Genomic DNA, 18,682 nt, shown 5'->3' on the forward strand with positions numbered 1-18,682 from the left:
GTGTTGGACAAGAGGTCGCCACCGCGGGAAGATTTATTTCTGCGATAAGGCAGGTGCTGGAGACGGGCGATTATTTAACAGGGGAAGGAACAGGAAAGGTCTTCCTCTGGGCAAGTAGTGTATGCATGTGCTCGACGGACCGTGCGTGTTGGGATTTCTGATAAACCACCGCCGCTCCGAGCAGAATTCAATGATTTTTGTGAAAATGCTTGGTTGCTGAGAAGATTTGAATGCATCATATTTTTCTCTGATATGAGGCAATTCTTGAACATTCTTAAGGCGTTTTGACGACTACTTTTGTGTATAGACATTGCATGATTAACGGGTTGTTGGTAACCGGGTGCCATTGCCATAAACAAGCCGACTATAACTTCCCTTGAATCCATATTTTTCTTTTAAAAATCACTTTGCTTGGGGAATAGAACTAGTCGTCGATAAAAAACGCTTAACTGACACAAATATATAGTCACCTACAGCCAGATGGACACGACGTCAGCGATATATATGACTTTTATTCATTTTTCCCCAAAACATGTGACAAAACATCAACTACAGGCACTACTGACATTTTCTTAAAGAGCAACTTTCACACAACAAATATAGACACTTGGCAAGCTGTCTCTTGTTGCAGAAAGTGCCCTTTTGGTCATAGTGTTTATCATACACTCTGTTCTCGTGAAAGTAGACTGATTAAGTACAACAAAATGACGTGACGGAGTACATTAATGAATGTAAATTCTGGCCTATCTGTAGCGTTACTGATCATGTTACGGTCATTTGCTAACGCATCAAGAAGATAGCAATCGTCAACACGGTCTTACGGCAACCCCGAAAATTTCCTCCAGAAGCGTCTCACAAGACAGCGTTGTTTACAGAGACAAAAGCAAACTCACAAATTGTACCATTTGAGTGTTACAAACAAGACAATGATACGATAGTCATGCTGTAGCGTGCATTTACTAAAGAATGATAGAATAGATGTACGATTGTTCTTTTGGTCCGGAACTTTGCTTTTTTTACGAATGTTCTGCTACATTCTCCCTCCGCCTAGATCATGTCTTCACGATTCCTCCTCTGCAGTTTTCTCGCCGCTGCGTGTGTGCCGCGGGTGGGCCCTGACGTCATCGCCCGCCGATCGTCGCGATATCCGGACCACGAGTGACGCCTGGTGACCTTGCCTCTCCACGTACTTGGCTCGATCGGTTCTCCTGTTGGCGCTAGTCCTGCCCGAAGGCTCCACGCACGTGGCGGGGAACACTCCCGATCTGTCCCCGATCGATCCGTACAGCCACCCCGACGACGTCTGATCGATAACCTCGACAAAGTCGTTAATTTTCAAAGACAAGAAGCCCGGCTGGTGAGAGTAGTAGGGCACGATGACTCTTGCAACGAACGTACCTGTGGAAAACACGAAATATCTTCACCCTAATAAAGAAACACTTCTCATACATAACGCATCATAGAGGGCAGGCAGAGCGCATATAGTCGCGACTGTCTTAAAGACATTTAGAAAGCAATCTACTGCCGGCCAGTCAATTTTCCCAATTATGGGAGAAGAGAAGCTTTCATTTGCTGTCAATTACTTCTACTGGCAAGCTCAACTTCAAAGGTAAGTTCTTTGGGGATCTATACAAAAGAACAAGTGCAAATTTTAACAAGCATGCACTGCATTCGCCTTTCAAGTACCAAGGTTTTTGAACTTAAAGTTCGACTGTTGGTGACTTCATCTAATTGTTAGTGTACCAGAGTAGAAAATGGATGTGAACTGAATACAAATGGATGTGAACTGAATACAAAAGAACATGAACTACATATCAAGTGCAGGTTTTAACAAGCACTGCGCTTGCCTTTCAAGTCCAAACTGTAAGTGCAACAAGTGTACCGGACTCCCATATATAGAAAAATGGATGTGAACTGAATATAAAAGAACAGGGGCTACGTATCGAGTGCAGATTTTAACAAGCACCTAACTTGCTTTCGGGTACAAAGGTTTTTGAACTTTAAGTTTGACTGTTGGGAACTTTATCGGTGCAACTGTTAGTGCAACAAGTGTATCGGAGGATGTGAACTGAATACAAAAGACCGAGGACTTAATTTCAAGTGCAGATTTTAACAAGCACTTCACTTACTATCAGTATAAGGGATTTTGAACTTAAAGTTTGACTGTAGATGACTTTATTAAATTGTTGGCGCAACAAGTGTACCGGAGTAGAAAGGGGATGTAAACTGAATACAAAAGAACATGGACCACATATCAAGTGTAGATTTTAACAAGCACATCACTTGCCTTCAGGAACAAAGGTTTTGAACTTAAGGTTTGACTGTGGGTGACTTAATCAAACTGTTAGCGTACCGGAGCAAAACATGGGTCTGAACTGAATACAAAAGAACAGGGACCACATATCAGGTGCATGCAGATTTTAACAAGCACTTCACTTCCTTCAAGTTTAAGTACAAAGGTTGTGACAAAGGTTGTGACTGTGGGTGACTTTATTAAAGTGTAAGTGCAACAAGTGTACCGGACTAAAACATGGATATAAACTTAATGCAAATGAACAGGGAATACACAGTGCATGCAGATTTTAACAAGCACTGCATTTGCCCTCAAGTTCAAAGTTTTTTTAAAACTTAAAAGCAAATTTTGATTGTTGGTGACTTTATCAAACTGTTAGTCTACCGGAGCAAAACATGGATTTTAAATATGTTATTTTGGCTTTTTCACGAAACTTACGGCATTGATAGGTGACTCCATTTCGAGTGGGAAGCGGAGAATTCCTAAGATCTGCAGGGCATATTACTGCCTGTTCGTCATTCTCCTCCCAATCAGGAGTAACCGGAAGTGACGTATCGTTCTCGAACTGTTCCATGGGAATGTTCTCCTGCTCCCTTTGAGCAGCGATGTACTCAAACTCCTGTTGGCCGTACACGCCAGGCCTTTTCCGACAGAAGATGAAGCCAGCTAGAAGTACGACCAAGAGGAGACATAGGGAAGCTGCAGCAATGCCAGCTGTCGTAATGACTTGGAACAGACTTCCTTCCTGTACACGGATAATCCCTGAGAGGGCAAAGGGGCGGAAATTAGAAGACAGTCCACCAAAACGAACCCAATCAATCACCAAACGCTCCTAAGGCTGTGGAGGTGTGCGGAAGAAAATGAGATTTTCTCAAGACGTGGCAATATGAGAGTCTCTTTTGTGAGGCTCTCAATCATTGTCTTGTGCCTCTTTGATGTCCCGCTGATGTTTTGATTCCAGATGTCGCGATACGTCTACCCTCGGGGAATAAAGCTACTATTCCACCCAGAGGCCAGATCACGAACACACCTGCCCAACCTGGCGTATTCCCAAGTTTCTTTTCTCTGTCAATGTGTCAGTGTATTACAGATTGCTCACTGGTTAGTATGTCGTACATCAGACAATCCCCTGTCAACACGCTATCGCAGTGTTCTGTCACGGTAGCTTTACTCGCACTATCTCCTCCGGGATTTTCAAATGCCAAGATGTTCTGATTAGTTCTGGTAGATTTTCTTATATCTAGCGTGTAATTGTCTGACGGTCGACATTGTAGCAAGTACGCAGTGCCCTTTGCCGTGCATACTGATACTGTGACTGTGATGTCAAAGCTGATTGTGTACGGTTATGTATTGTCTCGCCAATGATTGTTCTGTATCATCACGTCAGAACAATCAATAGCAAGGTAATATCTAAAAGCTAATTGTGTACGGTTCGATGTTGTCTTGCTACTGATTTTTCCGTATCATCGACATGCGTCAGAACTCTTCAACTTCGTATTGTTTGTGGTGATATCATGCGATCTAGTTTCTTTTTCTTAAGTTTGGAATGGATTTTGTAGATTTAGTTTTGTGGGAAGTTACAGAATAAGGTGAGATAAAATTACCATTGCTTTCGGCTGCTTCCACAATCGTAACGGCTCTCTGGTAGATGGAGACGTAAACTGATTTGGAGTCGTCCGCGAGCTTGTTTGAAGCCTGGCACCGGTACTGCCCGCTGGTCCTGTTGTTGTGTTTAGATAGCACCAGTCCCAGGCGCTGGGAGGTGTCTGTGCCGTTTGTCGTGAGCATGGGTTTGAGACTGTAGCCTCTATACCAGGACACTCGAGGAGCTGGATTCCCTTCTGCAATGCAGTGGAGCACGACGTTGTTGTCGTCACTGCTGTCTTCAGCAATCTTGAGAATCTTTGCCGGATCTGTAGAAATCAACCGTTTTTTTTTATAGCAACATTCATTGACAAGACGTGATGACAACACACTCAAGCTCATACTCAAACAAAGGGCATTACAAAAGTACATTGAAACAAATACAGACAAGTAAAGTATAAGAATAACAAAGTAACGTAAGATAGCCTATATAGTTACAAAAGTCATATGCAAATGCATTTCATACAAGTAAGTTATAAGCAGGTACTCCAGTTCATTGGTCGTAAATGGAAAATCGAGCTTATTACCCCCTGAAAGTTGCGCCAATTCTATGTTGTACATGATTGACGACTTGTTACACATCTCCCTGTAAACCCAAAGTAATGTCACACATTGTACTATCCCCATGCAAGTTATTGGTCTCTCAGTAGCTACAGTAATTTGTGATCAAAAGACAATGGTACTGAGATAATGAAAATCGAACGTTACGCAACGCACTATGGAAAGAAATGTACATTGTGCAAACTAACACGGGTAATCATATTACCTTGTAATGATACCTTAAAACAATTCCATTTCAATTTCATTCTGAATTTCTAACATTGCGTTTGAATTATGCATTCCCAACCGGAGAAAAGACTACTTGCTATTCTACCTTTCGTGAGTATGTTATGCGGACGCCCTTGAGCATTACAGACAAAATCTTATCACATAAGAAGCACTCAGTTGTCACATTCCTCATTCCTTCCGCTATTCAAGAGGAGATTTGGGCTGAGTGCTGTCAAACTTCGTTGGCGGCGGAGTGGCTTACAAAGTTTGGGTGAGCCGCACTCAGGACGTATTACTGCACACGGGATGACGTGAGCGTACCGATCCCATTAGACGGGTTTTTGTCTGCTCTACACAAACTGAATGCGAATTTGTGCAGTGTTAAGTTTATTTTTCTGTCCAGACGAAGTTGTTCTCTGCAAGATAAAGTTTAAGGTATGCTCTGTGTCACATTTCAATTACTTACTGATTTTCAGCCCAAATGCTTGTTGATACTCTTTTCTTATCCTGAACAAAACATTTAAGTTTGCTCTTTTCAGTTCTCTCCACATTTCGGTTTCACTCAATGGCATATACCTGTAAGGTAACTATTGCATGATAGGTTATTCCCATGATGACGACTTCACAAAGAATTCTACTACTATACGAATTTTTTCTGGACTTCCGGACACTCACAGATGACTCCTATATAAGTCTACTCTTTTGAATTATCTTCGCATTTCGGTTACTCTCAATGCAATAATGGAATATGCCATCTAGATAACCACGATAGGTTTTTCATATGATGCCCACTGGACAATAAAAGGTATAGATCTACTACGTATTTCTCCTGAACAAAGCACTCACAGATGACTCCTACATAGATTCTGTCAGACGTCTTTCCTGTCAGGTGCTCGGCCACGCACGAGTAGTTTCCCGTCTGATCTCGCGAGAATTTAGGCAGGAACAGCCATGGTGAGTAGCTATCGTCTGATTCCATGTTACCCAGGATGTGCGGGGAGACATCTTGGAGCTGGTCGCTTTCCCAATATGGCGGAGAGGTGAGAGCACTGGTGTGGTTGACGGTGCAGTTCAAGATGACGGAAGAGTGTTCCATCACGACAACTGGCTTCTTAGTAGTGATCTGGACTACCGGCAAAACTGAAGCACACAGAATCAATATGTATATAATAATATATTGAATTTGATATAGTACTATATCAGAAGAGATCATGGTACAAAAACAAAATCTTGTACTGTATACGTCCTGCACATGACTACAATATCTGTTTACTGTATTCTACTGTCACTAGTCGCTAACAGGCCAATTTGAATCTGTCTCGGATACAATGACTGCTTGGCGACGAGTCACTCACTATACATCCAGGTTTGTGTCCCTTGCCCACAGAGAGATATTCATTGCAAGCAGTAACGTTAGCTGAAACGACTCCAGCAGGGGTTCTTTTACGTGCAGCCTTACGCATAGTCAGTACTGGACTATACATAATACTGCAAGCGAAAAGGAGCCATTGGAGTCGCCACGGCTATGCCCACAGTAACTGCCGTCAATGTGTTCACAAGATTACCTCGCAGCGAGATCCTTGTAAATGCCAAGGTGGAGTAATGCTGTGAAGGTTAACAGACCCTGTTGCTGCCTACACCTTTTAATGAGAACAAGCGACACAAGGACCCGGCGACCATCTGTCTGGGCATTACCGACGGCAGATTTGCTCCGCGGGTCAACATGTTCAGGGAGTTGTATTGATTCTCAAGGGCGCCCTTATTCACGCTGTACGTCCCTATTAGCACCCTGCCGTAACGGTCGCAATTTGTTATGTTCGGGTTCAACGAAGGTCCATCTGTAAAAATTTGAATGGCGATTCGTGTGCCAGACGACTTTTTGTGCGAAAGTTTTGCTGGATCAGTACTTGTTGAGTACTTGTTGTTAGGGCCAGAGCTGTAGCTACCATAGAGAAATTTCACATGACATTTGCAAACCGAAGGAAAAAAACGTGTTCATGTAAAAGTTTGAGCAACCAGGTTCAGATACACTCATGTTTCGACACATTGGGGGTAATCAGGTTTAGGACTTGTGACCTCTACATCCAGGGGTCACCAGATGTGACCTAAGTTTCTAGCGGCGGGAATATTTCATTTTTGGTAAGTCCGTTTAGGTTTCTATCGACTGTGTAAGTATGGGTTGGGAAAGTTATGTCTAAAAAGGTGTCTTCAGAGCTAGTTGTAATTGTATTATGTCATTATCTCCCATTGAAAGGTCTGCATGACTGTAGATACTACTCATCACCGAAGAGAACGGAGCAGCCCCCCTTCCCACGTAGGTCACACACCACGCAATCGTAGTGAAAATACTCCCCATCGTTGCGATTTTTTAATCGAGATAGCTTATTCACGATTGATAGTGTCATCTTCAAATTTCTGAGCTACAGAGGAAATGTACTGATGTGTAAGATCGGAGTATTTAGTACCAGTCAGTATAAGGTCAAAGGTTACGACCTTGTGAGGTCCTGATACAAATGAAATATCATACAAGATAATGAAACATACTTTTGGATGACGATCAACTATCAAAATCAACACAGTGATGATGTTGACTATGGTATACTTGTTAGCACAATGTAGAACAACTGCATTTTAGTGCCGTAGTGTGTTGTTTTTGACATCCCCCTTGAACATTCGGTCAGCAAACGATCTTCTACTACATTAAATATCATGTGTTGGATACCTTGAGATACAACATAGATATTCCCCTTTATGTTTATTCTTGTGCCTGTTCTGATAGATATGGTCGTTTATGCGGTTCTTCGGACTGCCATCTGTCATACTTGCACGCGCTCTACCAGGTACTTTGGTATGTATACATGTATTGCTGCCTAGCATCTAACAGATGATGCATTTTAACGGAGCCAAAGCTAGGTTCATTTTAACTGGATCAAGTATTAGTCAGTAAGTAAGTAAGTAAGTAAGTCTGGTCCTGAATGTTCTGGATCAGTGCTTATATCTATCGGAGAGCACATGTCAAGGGAAGACGAAAGTACCTACACAATACTATTTAAAATGGTTCATACCCAGTATGGTGAGTTGTACGTAGTGATCCTCCTGTCCCACCACATCTAGCACACTACTCAACACGTACAGACCCCCGTCAGACTTCCGGGCGGCCATGATCCTCAGCGAACCATCTGAATCCAAGATGGCGCGGCCTTTTAGTGGTCCCAGTGACATTGAAGTCTTGGTGGTGGAGGCATACATGTACACAGCTGTCCTAACTCCTCTCATTCCACCAACCAGCTTGTTCCACGTCTGGGCGAATACTGTGTAGTCTGGGCTGGACTCAGCCGGGAGGACTACTGTTTCCCCTTCTATTGCAGTCACCGAGCTGAGGTTGGTAGTCATTGTTTGCACGGTGGCAACGGCTAGGGGGAAAAAATGCAGCCATTTCTGCACACGTTTGCTCCCATCATGTATCAAAGTTATACTGCAATTTACAACACAAAAAATCGGAGTTGCCCAAAAGAACATGGACTTCCTTGATAAAGATTGGAGTTGATCAGTCGAAAGTTTGTCCAATTTCTTGTAGGAAATTGCAGTTTAACTCTGATACATAATGACTTCTACAAAAATAAACACAGATGGACTTTCAAGTGTTTGCTCCCCATATATATATATATATACCATTGTTAGCAATTAATGGACTGAGAGTGTGTGCGGAAAATTAGCAAAGACGTCATGCTACAAATATGTCATTGTCCAAAAAATGTTGGGTTGAAAGTTATTTAAACTCAAAGCTTCTGTAATCTTTTCCCTATACATGCCTTTTTTCTTCTATTTTGAATCACCTATTGCACTCGTAGCATCATGCCTAGGGAGCTTCTCCACAAATTGTTCAAGTCACATCTGAGATAGAAAAATTGTAACCCAAGTGAGCAAAACCCATGGGGATTTTGACCTGATAGTAGTTGCTTATTTAATTTACACACTTACTATTCTAAGCACCACTTTTGCAACACATTACAGATGCTGATCTTGTATGACCAATCTATCTTAAACTGAATTAGATCATTAACTGTCACAAAAAAGGCTAGCGAACTACTCAGACAAGATTCCGTTCAGTGTTCTAATGCAATATCCATGCAAGGGTCGCCCCTGTAACTATAGATGCATTATGGTACGCTTTGCTAGCTACCCACGTTACAACCCACACAATCTTTTCAACACGCTCTCAGCATGATGTTCAATTTTCTTCCCAGCTTATGAAACTTTAATGTGCAACCTTTTCATGAAAACTTTCTTCCTTCCTGGATTACTGGTTGCGTGTTCACTTTAGTAGTTCTCATTTGGAAACGATTCAAATTTCCCTCACTTGTACAGGGTCGTCTTCTGTCTCCTACCCAATCTTTAAGTGTGTCTGTACTCTACAAGAGATATGAATCACGACGTTCTTTTTCAGCAAAAGAAGTCAGAGGCAACCATTCGAAGAAAAAGGCAATAATGTGCAACTACAGTGCGTGTGCACCATTAGAAGTTTCCATTTAGTGGGCGTGCTAGTTACAAAATGGCCCGTCACCTCCTGTGATGAGTAATACGTGATCCGGACATAAATGATTTTATGCATAATCAAAGTACACTGTTCACAATCAAGGATACGATGTTGCCAGATTAATGTTACTCTTCATTCCTAATGGTGCATTTAAGGCGGATTTACGTACCTTTTGACTTCCACTGGAAGAACGTCGTGGCTGTGAGCAAACACATGAAGAAAGATGCCATCGTCGTTGGAGTCATTGGAGATTCCGTCAGTTTGCCCCACTGATCCTAAATGTAAACGCTTGCACTGCAAACATGAAACAAAACAGCTGCATGAGGCATAACACACAATATGTCACCTCTCCTATTTGTTCAGTAAATGCAGCTTTCACATTTACTACCGCATAAACATCCCAGCTGTGTACATCTTCCAGACTATCACGTCATCGTCCTTTGCAGAGGGACAGAAATCACCGTGATGCGTCAACCAACTCTCTTGTTGATCAGTCGGAGTTAACGTAGGAGTGAATCATCCAATATCTGCCACAATCTACTGTGGACTTTACAGCAGATGATAAATGTACGTTGGTGTCCACTGCTAGGTGTAATATTTTCACGGACGCTTAATAAGCAATCACCATATTTCTGCCCGGCATAGATCATGGAGTAGTGGGAATAAAGAAATTGTGTCAAACGACTTAATGTGATTTGTATTTCCCTAGGCTTGTATATGATGGATGTGTAGTGCAATTTAAGTGCCAGTAGGCTTAAAGTGGGGATAAATTTAGTCCCTCCTGCCAAATTATAGCGCAGCGAAAGTGAAAGAGTCGTTATGATTTTTTTTCATTTCTGATCTGAAGTTTGCTTACTTTGGTTTATTGGTTTATTAAGAAAATCCATTAGTGATGTGCCCTAAGGCACACCACCAATCTTCCTGGACTTCTTACATTACAGTAAATACATTACATAACAGTACGTACAATGACAATGACAACGACAACATAACTTACTTTAATCCTTCTGTGAGACAAATTTGTCACGAATACCCTGTGATTAATATTTCAATATCTAAAACACAGTATCTAAGCTGGCAATGTCAGCTGCTTATTAAAAATCTATCAGACAATCTTATACCAACGAATATTCTGATATTGGAATTAGATTTTGAATTATTTATAAGATGCTACACTCAATTATCTGCAGCAGAAGTCAGCATGCAATCTGCTGAGTTTACGAAACTTTATCGCAGTTATCATTAGGGTAATAACTAATTAAGCTATTGATGTCATCATTTATGAAAAACATCTTCAGAACAATTCTCGTGTATTTTGTAGGTGACATTTGTAATAGTTTGATCGATCTAAACATTTTTATCTGTCACAACTTTTCTCCGTTGAAATTATGTGGGACATTTTTATCTAATCTATTAGACTTAGAATCCCAACAAAATAAGATGCAAGGAAGCTTTACAAAGCGGATAACAAAAGTCGTTCTATACAGCCTTGATTTCTTAGATATTGATTTCAATGTAAGGTTTCTTCGAAGTGAAGAATATCCAGCTTTAAGTGGTATTTCGTTGTCCCTGTTGTACTTTCGTACTGTGCCCACACTTAGTAATAATAACTATAATTCAAATGTCATCATTCTGTACCCGATGAATGTATACCTGTTGCAACTTGCAATTAGTGGTGCATTCACAGAGGAAAGTATACGTTTTGGCACCACTTTCGACATTCCGGCAGCCAACAAATTTGAAGGAGACATGGAGTAAGACAAATGTTCTTTTGGAGCCAGAATAAGAGTCCACATAAACCCTTGGAACAAAAATTGCGAAGAGGCTGGTGCTATGGCTCGGTAGACAGTCTTGTAAGACCGCATGACAGATACGAAATCCTACCGAGAAGTCTAAATCATCGTGAAATTGCCTGGATCACAACGGTTTTCGAAGCCAGTGGATTTTACTTGTAGCTTGTGACACAGGCGCCGTATTGATTTATTGAATCTGAAAGCCTCAAATGTTTCTTCAAAACCCTTTTACTTGCATATACACGCTAATGAGAAGCTATTCTTCTTTGAAATGAAAATGATCACAAGAAAGTCGGTAGGCTGAATGAGGTATGTCAAGGTTACGGTTGCCAGAAGTACAGGGAATAGTTGATAGGGGCGCCTATAAGTTTAAATGTTACACCAGGGTACGACAAGACCATTAGTGTAAACAGAGAATCGATAACAAACACCGATGGGTAGGCCACACACATCTTTCTTTGCAACGCATTTTAGAACCGACAAAGATATTAGATGTGAACATTATTTCACGGTGGCGCCAGAGAGAAATCCCAAGAGCGAATCTATATTACCCTCATTTAATATTCTTCCACAGGTAATATGAACTCCGCATGGTACCAGACACATTAATTAAAATGTTTCCAGCCCATAGGCAAGCTACCAGATGCATTATATACATCGCGGTGTCCGTGCATTTTATATGACTTCAAAGCCGCCCGTGAACATTCAAATAAGTTCTTGTCTCTCCATGGACGTAAGATAGAAAACGTAGCTCCAGATTGAAATTACACACACTGTGGACACGATGAGTACACCGCAATAACTTCGGGAACAATACCTGGAATCCTGCCACTGTTCAGCCATTTAGAAAGCTGCAAGCTCTACATCAGTGCCAACAGATTAAAATCAAGGGTACCATTGTATTAAGGGATTTGTAATTGCAAGTGTGTAGTCTTCCATGAGTGATGTGAAGAAGACGCCAGGGCTCACCAGGGGGCCACATATACGCACAGTGTTCTTACCCTATACACTTAGCGTCCACACACTAATGTTTGGGCTATAGATGAGTGATTTTATGTGCTTGAATTATCGTAAACTCTACATAAAAATTGTTAAGAAAATATGGATTATGATAACGGATGTACATCTTTTACATATGGTTGAATTTATGGTTATTTTGAACGAAGCATAATACAGTACAAACTTGTATGGCTCATGTAAAGTAACATATAATGTTGGCCCTTTTTGTAGACAAAACACTTAGTCTGTTTTATCATCACCGACCATCTGGTTGGTGATCACCATGTCATTCCTTGGACGAGGCATTTAATGATTGATTTTATTTTGATGGAAGATATGCATAAGCAACGCTATTAGAAACTCTAATTTTTGGATATTGATACAGACGATTACTTGACATATTTTCTGAATCTTTATATCTGCATAGGTGTAACATATCTAGAGTAAGGGACTCCTTCTGACCGCAAATAGTGCTCACTATGTTTTCCACGCGTGTTTCATTATAGAAGTATTAGCATTTCTAAACGAGATGTCAATACAAATTCGCCCTCCAGGAATGAAGACTTACACTCGGTTCATCCCAGGACGTCATCGATTTTTTTCTGAGTTGATTTTCTCGTTTGTATGTTGTGTGGTGATGCACTACAAGGGTCGTTAGATACGTGACGTCATGGGCCCATAAAATCGTAATTTAGCGCCATCTAATTATTGTACCATTCATAACTCCGTAGAAATAATTAGTCATTCAACTTAAACCGAGCGCCGCACTACTCGAGCAACCGTTAAAGCCCATACGTGCAGATAAAAAAGGTAAAGGTAGTCCCATAGCCTGTTTGAGGCCGTAGGGGCAGTGGGTTGTTATGCACTGTGTCTAGAGCACGATATTGGAAGGCGCGGCCTAACCCTCACCTTCCATCGCCTTTAACCTATCCATCCGAAGTCAGGTACCCATTTTTACATCTACGTGGAGTGAGGACAGTGGTGTTAGATGCCTCTCCCAGGGGCACAACATCAGTGACATAACAGGGGATTGGACCAAACACTGAAACCGTTACGCCAACACAACGCCATACATACAGATAGCCGTGATAAAGGTATATTAGACTCATAGCATTGATATGACTGCTGTAGTAAACACATGAACCGCAGAACAGTAAAGCGTGACTTCCATCAGCACTAGCATCACGTAGGACAGTGGGGAGTTTTATGCTGCCTGAGTTGTATATTTCCTGGGGGAACAGTAACGCGGTTGGAACTCGTAAATGCCAGCTGTCATAGGGAACGCAACATCATCCAACTGTCCTTAAACAAGTTTTAACTGTAATTTCCAACACAAGAATTGGACTTACCCAAATTTTCGACCGTACGACATCGGTCTTTGTCAAGGAGTGATCAATCCACCGCTGGGATGACGTCACGTTATATCATCCAACTGTGTTGGTCACTGATGTCAGTACTAGCTCGACAGGGAAAACTATTGCCGCAGCTTTGTGACTTGTTATCCTAAGAATTGTGAAAACCGTCACAGAAATCCTGATGGCATTTAATTATGACAAACCCGATAGGCGGCTTAATGGACTGGAAATATGATATAAAGATGCTTAGCCCTCTGAAAAAAATCCTTGTCCATCTTTTACAAAACACCCGAACTATTTATTGTTGATATAGTGATAGTGTTCGATGACATAATCTCATTCTCCCTTACCGAGTTCGACAAGCTGGAACGAGTGACACATTTGAGTAACCAGGTTCAGGTCGCGTGACCTCTATCAACTCGGGGTCAAAGGTGAATATGATGTAACTATCTAACGGCGGGAAATGTTTCTGTCATAAGTTTTAGATGTTCGTTTGGGTTTCTTTCCTGACTGTGTAAGTATGGTTCAGGTACGGTGAGGTACAGAAATGTGTATTTAGAGCTAGTCTTAACTTTATGATGTCATTATTTCCCCATTAATACAGTAACTATAGGTCTAAATCACTGTAGGCTGTTCATTGCCGAGAAGACTGCCCCTCCCCACGTAGGTTTATACACCGCGCATTCATTCGAAAATGTTTTCAAAGATAGACATATTTTCAACCAAATGTAACAAAATGCGAATGTAACCCTTTAAGTCGCAGAAGTGATGTTTGATCACTCAGTAGTAAGGACAGTACTAGCCTGCCATACAATTTAATCATAATTGCATTTTAATTACAAATCTTTTCATAAGCTTCAACTACGTTATTAATAAATCAGATAACATATACAGAAAAATAAAATAAAAAACTTCCATAGCCGAATTACCAGGACGTTTTGTCAGACTTGATTAGTACCCCATGCCGTCTCTCATGCAGCGTTTTAATTAGAAATATTTGACGCTCCCTAAGAAGCAGACAATTTCCTTATCGTTCACTGGGTGGGCCTACTTTACGCCGAGCTTACCGCAGGATATTGCAATTTCTGTTGAGGACGTGGAGTACACTTTAATGCGACATGTTAAGATAAAGCATGCCTTTCCCTTTCGCCAAAGGGTGCCTCATAACTCACATTCAAGCCATTATATAATGCAACATGAGTGTTGAACAATATCAACTACCTTTTGATCAATCATGGGTTTTTGACGAGCAAAACATTTCGGCGCCAATGCAGCACTTATCTTTAAAACTTTGACTATATTTTGAAAGAGAAACTAAGAAACTCTTAAGCTGTTAAGCTAAAGTCAAGCCTTTAAAATGGGCTGCGTGTAAGGACGATAATTTGGACATGCCAAGCCTAGTCAGCAGCAACCTTCTTGGAATTCGGGCTGCCATGCTTAAGTAATTGAATTACGTGTTTGACGGACTAGTTGAATTCTCGGGTCGAGGATGGAGAGAAAACACCACTGTTACACGGATGCAGGTCGAACTAGATTCCGACAAGGATTTTATATTACATCTCCTGTTTGAATACGGCCCTGTCTTGTATAAAACTACATGTCTGAGCCATTTTCTAGTCCTCTTGACCTTTTCCTGTTAAAAATGCAGTGTGCTAAATGAAGCTGACGGTGTGAAAAAAATTCAGACGGTCGATCCATTTTGTTTATAGTTGTGCATTGAACAAGTTACTGCTTCGTGTGACTTCATGTCTTTGATGTCAAGCAGGCCCCGCCGTCACTTCTCAATGAATCACCGTTACTTGAGAGTCCGGACCAATGAGCTGGAGATAGAATTAGCGGGGCACCGGCAGTGTGCAGTCGCTGGTGCAGATAAATGAATACGTATATTCTACACGGGACAGGTTCAATCCTACCCGCAGGGAGGCAACGGCTCATCTTCTCCTGATGTAGGAAAGGTCTTCCATCACCGTAATGTGGTACATACAAGCGCCAGCCTCGAGCGATTTAAGATCGATACCCAATTTAGGCACCTATCAGTATAAAATCCCCCCGATGTGTTGGGTCGTGGAGGCGGCAGAATCTCGTAGCTCGGACAGGGATTCATTCCGATTCGACAGTGATGCATGATGGTATTCAAAATGGCCGTCTTTATGTCTTTAATTGACTGGCAGTGGTCGTTGTAAAGGAGTTATATATGCCCATAAACGATATATATTCTCAGATAACTTGTCCAATAAACTCTAACAGACAGAAATGATTAGTATACCGCTAATAGCCAACCAGTTATCCCGTGTATGTTTATAGTAGTAGTGCCGTTACTGTGGCGAATGTGGTGTTTTAATCTTCTCCGGCACTGACAAAGAGAATTCATCATCAGGTAACATTTACATTGAAAATAACCATGTAAAATGCAGTCGTAGTTTGTCTTCTCCTGAATTATAGGTACGCACGTGTGTCATAATTGATTCAACACATGTACCATAAAACCTTATTGGTAAACCTCTGTATACTTACATGTACTTGGGTGGATTAGCGTCTGTTATGTTGATTCAAAGCCAACGGGAAAAATAAGATTACAAGTATAAACTGTTTGTCCGAGGAGGTTAGAACGACATAGACTGCTAAAATGATTATAAATTTTGATAATACATGATAATAAAGTTTCACAATCCTCAAGATGAATGGCACACAGCCTAGGTGTTTTAAGCATATAAGAACGTAAATGGTTATATTGGATAGATACAGTTCAATAACTCTATAGATTGGCTCTACCATCTGTCACAGGGGCGTAGTAAATAGAATTACCTATAAGACATTGGAGGGTACTAACCAAATTACGTCTTTTATTGTCCTAACCGAGTTCAGTAATAAAATTTGTCTGTGGATTCCATGCGTCTTAAGGACGACAATTGATGTCTCTTCTCCCGAGAATACTGTTTCGAAACAGATAAGGTTAACATAGCAGGGGCATTATCACACGACATTGGCTTAATCTTTGATTTTCCAAGATTTAAAGATGTACATGTACATGTATTACTTGCCATGGAATACATACATCGTAGCAAACATCTTCAAGTCTTGCAGGGTTTGATATTTGTACATAACGATATGCACCTCGAGTCACGTATTCGTTTTTAGACTTCTAAAGTTTCATTACCTTAAAAAGACCTAAGTTGCATATTTCATTTTAAGATCGACAAACATTCCTGATTTGACGACTGAATATTTTTCACGACTGTATTGGTTTGACGACTTTATAATTTTGACAAGTCTATCTTTTTGACGGCTATATCTTTTTGGCGAGTATATCTTTTGACTGACTATATCTCCCTGGTCTTACAAAATTGCAGTCAGTGCGAGTGCTCTTGGTTTGTCAAAAATACTTTATTGCAGGGCGTAGTTTCTAAAACGTTTTAGAAACCCAACCTAATACAACCAGTATGTCCAATCCTTGCAATCGCCAATCATATGATTCTCTCAATGGTTGATCAGATTCCACGACTCATTTACTTTTTGACCTTCACATTGATAAAAAACAGGCAGTATAAAATCTTGGTTTGAATGAAGACAACATTGGCTGAAGAAATGATCAAAAGATACTGATGACTGTAGCTGTACCAAAAAATATTTGCTTGAACATTACCGACAAGTCTTATATGAATAATGATATGCAACCCGGTGAAAGCAGAAACAAGGTAAGACCTACCTTACCAGGCCGCGCGTGACTGTATGCAAGCTATCCTTTAACTGCAATTGCTGTAGCTTTACGCTCATACCGAGATACCTCCTTTATGACTCACCAAGACCGTCTGCAAGAAAGCCAAGGGATCTTAATCATCCAGCCTAGCCGTCGAGATAATATATGCAAATGGACCGCTTATGTCTCCGCGATCGGACTACCTCCCACACGGTCCGCAATCGCCCATTAACGTCAAATTCAACGCCTGGCGCGATTTCAAATGTCCCACTCAAGGATTGAACTCAATTTCAGAAGTCTGTCAGGCTTTAAGAGTGGTGTCATGATCGCCCACATGAAACACTTTTAGCGAGCTGTTATTCAGAACGAATCCTTCTTTATTCTTATAATGAGTCCGCTGCAAAATGTTTCAACCTTTCATCAAAAAGGCGATGAGCTTTGAGTTAGCGGGGAAAAAAATGGAAAGAAATCAATGCGTCAATGGCTTTACAAAGTAACGTTTGCGTGCATTTACACTATAAGGCACGCTTCGTGCGTGTTATCCTATGCCATGTCAACAGTGAGGGATTTAAGCTGCCCTTGGCTTCTTGACAGCAGCCTTAACCTGGGAACAACCAGTCACGCGTGAGCCTTTTGTGCTGACTCCCCATTATTCCGTAAATTCCTTTTTACTGCGAGGTTCTGATCTGTACCGTGGGCGGGCTCTGTGGGGATAGTGCGTAAGCTTGCACCTGGTGACTACAGCGATAGAGGATGGACCTTATCACAAACACACCGACACAATCTGCTGCCATCCAGATTCGTCACGCTTCAACTCTGGGTTACAATAGGCTGTGGGAGTATGGGGCAATATCTGCTGAGTCTACTTATTATTGCACTTTCCGTGGTGCTGAAGTCATGACTATTATACGGTCAGACGTGCCGTCTTGATCGTCCCACGTATAGACCTTCGGTGGTTCGATTGGTGGGATCTTTAGGAGTGCTAAGGTGTCAGCAGGAGTTTGCCTACCAAGCAGTCTGGTCATCCACATTCTCTCTCTCTCTCCCTCCCTCTCCCGCTCTCTCTTGCTCTCTATCTGTCTCTATCTGTCTGCCAGTCTATATATCTCTTTCTCTATCTATGTATATATACATCTCTATCTCTCTTAGATAGATATATAGATGTATGAATTACTTGACTGTGAAGAAAAAGTTATGACTGATTAACAAAAACGATCATGATATAGTTCAACAAAAAGTAACTTGCAATATATTAATAAAGAGTTGCAATATACCAATACAGAGTGGCTGGGCAGTGATTCAGTTTTGGTAATCAGCCAATCGACATCGCTGCAAATAAACTCTTGCATTTGGGATTAAAACTGACATTTCTTAGTAAATTGCAGATAATGAGTTTTCAATCTCACGACGGCAGAGCCCATCATAAGCGCTGACTACTCCAAATGTCACAAGTGAAAAGGATGAAACATCACCCACAACACGAAAATTGGATCAATAACGTATCAGCCGCTAGGATCGTATTACTATCCTAAACAGGAGGAAATTTACTGCATCCCACAAGGGTCATTTGTATACAACGAATGGTGATGACATGGC

At 41.3% G+C, this 18,682-nt stretch overlaps 1 protein-coding gene and 1 long non-coding RNA gene across 3 annotated transcripts; one reads left to right on the plus strand and one right to left on the minus strand.

Annotated features, from left to right (window-relative positions):
- Positions 1 to 492: 492 nt before the first annotated feature.
- LOC136445072 (protein turtle-like) lies at positions 493 to 9,514 on the minus strand. The gene is made up of 6 exons (XM_066442928.1): positions 9,412 to 9,514; positions 7,771 to 8,118; positions 5,552 to 5,845; positions 3,898 to 4,206; positions 2,732 to 3,055; positions 493 to 1,398 (listed from the first exon to the last, which is right to left on the minus strand). The coding sequence occupies exons 1-6, from the start codon at positions 9,485 to 9,487 to the stop codon at positions 1,061 to 1,063; spliced, it is 1,689 nt and encodes a 562-aa protein (XP_066299025.1). The 5' UTR covers positions 9,488 to 9,514; the 3' UTR covers positions 493 to 1,060.
- LOC136445073 (uncharacterized) lies at positions 6,855 to 10,358 on the plus strand. Of its 2 annotated transcripts, none has more exons than XR_010757378.1 (3): positions 6,855 to 7,019; positions 7,994 to 8,086; positions 9,664 to 10,358. It is a non-coding gene; the product is annotated as an uncharacterized lncRNA (long non-coding RNA). The 2 variants fall into 2 exon arrangements; XR_010757379.1 differs by lacking the exon at positions 9,664 to 10,358 and adding an exon at positions 9,398 to 9,508.
- Positions 10,359 to 18,682: the final 8,324 nt, after the last annotated feature.

This window comes from Branchiostoma lanceolatum, chromosome 11, assembly GCF_035083965.1.
Source record: "Branchiostoma lanceolatum isolate klBraLanc5 chromosome 11, klBraLanc5.hap2, whole genome shotgun sequence".
Classification (NCBI taxonomy): domain Eukaryota; kingdom Metazoa; phylum Chordata; class Leptocardii; order Amphioxiformes; family Branchiostomatidae; genus Branchiostoma; species Branchiostoma lanceolatum.